The 5,152-nt window shown below is 46.3% G+C and overlaps 1 protein-coding gene across 1 annotated transcript in view; it reads right to left on the bottom strand.

Moving 5' to 3' along the window:
• The window catches only part of LOC115206760 (proteoglycan 4-like), an 11,948-nt gene extending 10,106 nt beyond the window's left edge, over nt 1–1,842 (bottom strand). The window contains exons 1-3 of the mRNA XM_029773963.1: nt 1,665–1,842; nt 292–489; nt 232–257 (exon numbers count right to left, since the gene is read on the bottom strand). Coding sequence (XP_029629823.1) covers nt 232–241 — 10 coding nt within the window. The 5' untranslated portion in view covers nt 242–257; nt 292–489; nt 1,665–1,842. The remainder of the gene's footprint in view (nt 1–231; nt 258–291; nt 490–1,664) is intronic.
• Between the last annotated feature and the right edge of the window lie 3,310 nt (nt 1,843–5,152).

Genomic DNA, 5,152 nt, shown 5'->3' with positions numbered 1-5,152 from the left:
ACAGTAAAACAATCACACACACACACTATCTGAATAAGAAAACACAAAGTCAGATACATTCTTGATCACACAGGATGAATAAATGAAACGTTGTTATAATAAACATGGTATCTGTCACCTCATCCCCTTTTTATGGAGTTGATCTACTACCACATCTGACAATGGTAGGAAACACACTATCACACACTCATCCTATTGAAATCAGCTCAGTCAGTAAGCCAGTCAACTCACCTTTTGACATAGTAGGTGGTTGTAATCTGGTTCCTGTGATTCCTCTAACTGGCTCCCGATCTGGTTCCTGTGATTCTTCCACTGGCTCCCGATCTGGTTCCTGTGATTCCTCTAACTGGCTCCCGATCTGGTTCCTGTGATTCCTCTAACTGGCTCCCGATCTGGTTCCTGTGATTCTTCCACTGGCTCCCGATCTGGTTCCTGTGATTCCTCTAACTGGCTCCCAATCTGGTTCCTGTGATTCCTCTAACTGGCTCCCTGAGTAACACAGACAGCAGCACAGACACAGGTTAGTAAGAGAGGTCCGGTCCAGAAACAAGCCTTAGTCTCTGTCCCACTTGGTCCTTGTGTATATCTAATAGTATTGGACCTCTTGGTGTACAGTAATGGTGTAGATGCTGGACTGAAACACTCAGGGTTGCAGGTTAGAGGGTCACAGATTTGAGGCCCATTGGGGCTACCCTTCTAGTTTGTTCTAGAACTGTTTGGTCTCTGTCAAAAGGAGCGCGGCAGTATTCCTCCCCTCCCTTAAGGAACAGGAACATGTAGCAGGCATTCCAGCCACGCAGATGAGCCTGTCCTACCACTTTCTACCAAACAAACAAACATGTCCTCTGTCAGCCAAAGATAGATGGACACACGCACGCACACGCACACAAATTGGAGCAAACATAATTTCTCAACATAAGGTCTTAGAAGCAGGATTCAAGATGTTATTGAAAACCTGGTCTGCTTGATCTTTATCCCACATATTGTAATTAAATATTTGTTGAAGTGGCTAGATAGAATGATCTAACACAAATAGTATCTTTATTTCATCTCTAACCGAACACAAACGGCTCACTCACATTTCTCCTCAGGGAACTGAAAGCAAGTGGGAATTCTAATAAAACATTGTTAAGATTTTTTCCTTATCAAATGACTGGCAAAGTTGACCTTATGCAAATGACCTTCCAGTGGTAGAAACAATAATATCCTGATGTGGTAAAATGTCTCTTTCCGAATATCTTTTGGAGGTGATGACAGACCAAATAGACTGTATCGATCATACACGATACACACCAGTCTACACACACACGACACATTTTTACATGAAACACACCACCAGCACAGACCGACAAGTTAAATGATAAATGATAAGGTACGGTAAAGGGAGCAGAGCGGGATGGAAACACAGCTCTTCTGACAGACAGGCAATCCTGGTGAGCAGAGCGACTAATGGTTCTGAGGACAAACAGACTGTCTGGCCACCATCCCTGGTGTCTGTCAGGGTCTGAGGAGTTAGCATGACATAAACAGCTGGCGAAAGATAGGGTAAATTATATTCATGATCTACGCTGATTTAAAAAGAGACGGTTAAGAAGAGAGAATCCACATTCTACACCCGGACAAACGTGGTACCGAGACGGAAATTAGAGTGAAAACGTACCTACTTTCACTGGATACTGTATCCACAGACGGTCTCCCAAACGATAGAGAATCCCACACAGGTAGAGGGAGAGCAGGTGAGAGTATAGGTAAAGACAGACAGGTGTGTAGACTGACAGGTGTGTGTGTGAACGGAGCGAGGGAAAGTATTTTCTCTGTGACAAGCTGACAGGTGTTTGAACAGGTACGGGCGTGGACACAGACTAGCTCAGCCAGTCAGAGAGGCTACGCCACACCCAGGGTGGGGTGTGGGGGGTGTCTCCCTAACAGAGACAACACATCTGAGAACAGTGACTGTAGCTATTCTCTAACAGAGACAACACATCTGAGAACAGTGACTGTAGCTATTCTCTAACAGAGACAACACATCTGAGAACAGTGACTGTAGCTATTCTCTAACAGAGACAACACATCTGAGAACAGTGACTGTAGCTATTCTCTAACAGAGACAACTCATCTGAGAACAGTGACTGTAGCTATTCTCTAACAGAGACAACACATCTGAGAACAGTGAGTGTAGCTATTCTCTAACAGAGACAACTCATCTGAGAACAGTGACTGTAGCTATTCTCTAACAGAGACAACTCATCTGAGAACAGTGACTGTAGCTATTCTCTAACAGAGACAACTCATCTGAGAACAGTGACTGTAGCTATTCTCTAACAGAGACAACTCATCTGAGAACAGTGACTATAGCTATTCTCTAACAGAGACAACTCATCTGAGAACAGTGACTGTAGCTATTCTCTAACAGAGACAACTCATCTGAGAACAGTGACTGTAGCTATTCTCTAACAGAGACAACTCATCTGAGAACAGTGACTGTAGCTATTCTCTAACAGAGACAACTCATCTGAGAACAGTGACTGTAGCTATTCTCTAACAGAGACAACTCATCTGAGAACAGTGACTGTAGCTATTCTCTAATAGAGACAACACATCTGAGAACAGTGACTAGCTATTCTCTAACAGAGACAACTCATCTGAGAACAGTGACTGTAGCTATTCTCTAACAGAGACAACTCATCTGAGAACAGTGACTGTAGCTATTCCCTAAGAATTGGGTCACACTTTCAAGTCTACTGTACTTCAAAGTGTTTCACACTCCCAAAGCAAACACCAGGACTGCTATTTGCTTTGTAATGTTATGACATCAATAAGCCTCTCTATTTCTCTTTCAAACTACAGGCAATTATGTTGTAGCCCCATTAAAACATGCCTCATCTTGATAGGGTCTGTTTACGTTAATAACAGTCTATTGAAAGACAGACCTGGGTAACATTGTCAAGAGTCAGCTGACCTATGAATGGGTGAACTATGGGACCATGAGGTGAAGAAGTAGGCAGAGCAGGGTGTTGGCTCACAGATGAGAGCCGTCAGTGTGTGTGATGACACACACTTTCTCAAAACGCCTGCGTCCAACATCTACGATCTACTCCAAAGCAGTTGTCAATAGCAACATAATAGATTAGCCCTTACAATGTGTCCACACCAGCTAGTGTTCTGAGTTTACAGTACATAACCCCACCCCCGTCCCTGAACAAAACAGTTAACCCACTGTACAACAGAAAAATTGCTACAGAACCAATCACACACATACCATGCATACATTCACCCAGCCTTTTCAAATGGAATAAGGTGGGGACTTGGGAGGAATGTCGCAATGCAACTCTCAGGGGACTATCATTTACACATGAATGTCTCTTTACTCAGTCATACAGGTTCACTGTAGTGGAGGGTGTAAGTATGAGGAAACTGGGTGGTTTTAGTGGCAAAGTTTCACTTCAGCTGATAGCCAGTGTAAACTGTGAAGTCTATTGTACCTCCATGCTTTTCTCAACCCCCTCATCCCGTTCTCTCTCTCTCTCTCTCTCTCTCTCTCTCTCTCTCTCTCTCTCTCTCTCTCTCTCTCTCTCTCTCTCTCATTCTCTGAGAGGTAAACCAGTTGAACAGCTCAGCCCAGAAGCAGTGACAGTCTCACCATGGCTCATAATACTGGAAGCAATGTCAGGCATTTCAACCTAACCACCGCCCTCCATCCCTCTGTCTCCCTCCTTTACCACACCAACAGGATAATGTCTGGTATCTGAACCCCCCTCTCTCTGTCTCCCTCCTTCACCACACCAACAGGATAATGTCTGGTATCTGAACCCCCCTCTCTCTGTCTCCCTCCTTCACCACACCAACAGGATAATGTCTGGTATCTGAACCCCCCTCTCTCTCTGTCTCCCTCCTTCACCACACCAACAGGATAATGTCTGGTATCTGAACCCCCCTCTCTCTGTCTCCCTCCTTCACCACACCAACAGGATAATGTCTGGTATCTGAACCCCCCTCTCTCTTCTGTCTCCCTCCTTCACCACACCAACAGGATAATGTCTGGTATCTGAACCCCCCTCTCTCTTCTGTCTCCCTCCTTCACCACACCAACAGGATAATGTCTGGTATCTGAACCCCCCCTCTCTCTGTCTCCCTCCTTCACCACACCAACAGGATAATGTCTGGTATCTGAACCCCCCTCTCTCTTCTGTCTCCCTCCTTCACCACACCAACAGGATAATGTCTGGTATCACATCTGAACCCCCCTCTCTCTGTCTCCCTCCTTTACCACACCAACAGGATAATGTCTGGTATCTGAACCCCCCTCTCTCTCTGTCTCCCTCCACCACACCAACAGGATAATGTCTGGTATCTGAACCCCCCCTCTCTCTGTCTCCCTCCACCACCACACCAACAGGATAATGTCTGGTATCTGAACCCCCCTCTCTCTGTCTCCCTCCTTTACCACACCAACAGGATAATGTCTGGTATCTGAACCCCCCTCTCTCTGTCTCCCTCCTTCACCACACCAACAGGATAATGTCTGGTATCTGAACCCCCCTCTCTCTTCTGTCTCCCTCCTTCACCACACCAACAGGATAATGTCTGGTATCTGAACCCCCCTCTCTCTCTGTCTCCCTCCACCACACCAACAGGATAATGTCTGGTATCTGAACCCCCCTCTCTCTGTCTCCCTCCACCACACCAACAGGATAATGTCTGGTATCTGAACCCCCCTCTCTCTTCTGTCTCCCTCCTTCACCACACCAACAGGATAATGTCTGGTATCTGAACCCCCCTCTCTCTCTGTCTCCCTCCACCACACCAACAGGATAATGTCTGGTATCTGAACCCCCCTCTCTCTGTCTCCCTCCTTCACCACACCAACAAGATAATGTCTGGTATCTGAACCCCCCTCTCTCTGTCTCCCTCCTTTACCACACCAACAAGATAATGTCTGGTATCTGAACCCCCCCTCTCTCTGTCTCCCTCCACCACCACACCAACAGGATAATGTCTAGTATCTGAACCCCCCTCTCTCTCTGTCTCCCTCCACCACACCAACAGGATAATGTCTGGTATCTGGACCCCCCTCTCTCTGTCTCCCTCCTTTACCACACCAACAAGATAATGTCTGGTATCTGAACCCCCCCTCTCTCTGTCTCCCTCCACC

Source organism: Salmo trutta, chromosome 13 (assembly GCF_901001165.1).
Source record: "Salmo trutta chromosome 13, fSalTru1.1, whole genome shotgun sequence".
Taxonomy (NCBI): Eukaryota; Metazoa; Chordata; class Actinopteri; order Salmoniformes; family Salmonidae; genus Salmo; species Salmo trutta.
This window is presented reverse-complemented; position numbering and strand designations above follow the sequence as displayed.